The sequence below is a fragment of the Gavialis gangeticus genome, unplaced genomic scaffold (assembly GCF_001723915.1).
Source record: "Gavialis gangeticus isolate Ggan-Ray unplaced genomic scaffold, GavGan_comp1, whole genome shotgun sequence".
NCBI classification, from domain to species: Eukaryota; Metazoa; Chordata; order Crocodylia; family Gavialidae; genus Gavialis; species Gavialis gangeticus.
The window spans coordinates 25,521,245-25,522,161 of record NW_017728995.1 but is presented as its reverse complement, the minus strand read 5'-3'; the positions used below and the strand labels follow the sequence as shown (position 1 = coordinate 25,522,161).

Genomic DNA, 917 nt, shown 5'->3' with positions numbered 1-917 from the left:
GCCCCCGCGCCCGGCCGCTACCTTGTAGAAGGCCCCGTTGGAGCCGCGCACTTCCACCGTCAGCTCCTCCATGTTGGACCGCAAAGGACGCCGGGACGTGCTTCTAGAAACTGTCGCGGGGGGGCCGGGCCGGGCCGGGCGCTCCCGACACCGCTCGGGCTCCCGGGGGGGGCGGGGCTCGGGCTGGCTCCACCTCCTCCCGCTCCCCTACCCCGCCCGCCGGCAACTGGCTCAGCCAACTGCCCGCCGCTGCCCGGCTGGGGAGGGGAGGGGAAGGGGGCGCGTCTCATCCTCACCCCCTCCCCGCGCGCAGCCGAGCGCCCTTGGGGGTGTGCAAAGCACCCGAGACACGTAGGGCGCTGACCGCCGCCTTGCGGCCTCCCGAAGAGAACGGGTCTGAGCACGACCCGCGCGGGAAAGACGCGGCCGGTCTCGGGTGCACCCCTAGCGTCCACACGCTGAGGAGGGCTCTCCAGTATGGGTGGTGCTCCGACTTACCTACGACTAGGGTGGTCGTTGCAGAGGGCGATCCGGTTGTCCTCCATTGATACGAAGCCCGACGCCTTTATGTCCTCCCGCTTCACAAAGAAAATATTTTCCTCTTCGAGAAGAAACCTCTCTTTTTCTCTTCAAGGAGAAACCCAACACCTTTATGTCTTGTTTTTCTCTTCGAGAAGAAAATGTTTTTCTCTTCAAGAAAAGATGCCTTTATGGCCTCTATTTTTCTCTCAAGAAACAAACTGATGCTTTTATGGCTTCTTATGTTTCTCTTGAAGAGAAAAACAGAGGGCATAAATGCGTCAGGTTTTGTATGGACAGAGGAGGGAGCAGCGGGCTGCCCTCTCTGATGGCCGCCCTGCTTGCAACACAATTGGCTCCTGAAACCGATTTTCCCATAGGAACAGTGTTATAAATGG

At 60.1% G+C, this 917-nt stretch overlaps 1 protein-coding gene across 3 annotated transcripts in view; it reads right to left on the bottom strand.

The window, feature by feature from the left end:
- The window catches only part of FXR1 (FMR1 autosomal homolog 1), an 81,477-nt gene extending 81,353 nt beyond the window's left edge, over positions 1 to 124 (bottom strand). For all 3 annotated transcript variants that reach the window (XM_019503348.1, XM_019503350.1, XM_019503349.1), the window contains exon 1: positions 22 to 124. In XM_019503348.1, coding sequence (XP_019358893.1) covers positions 22 to 72 — 51 coding nt within the window. In that variant the 5' untranslated portion in view covers positions 73 to 124. The remainder of the gene's footprint in view (positions 1 to 21) is intronic.
- Between the last annotated feature and the right edge of the window lie 793 nt (positions 125 to 917).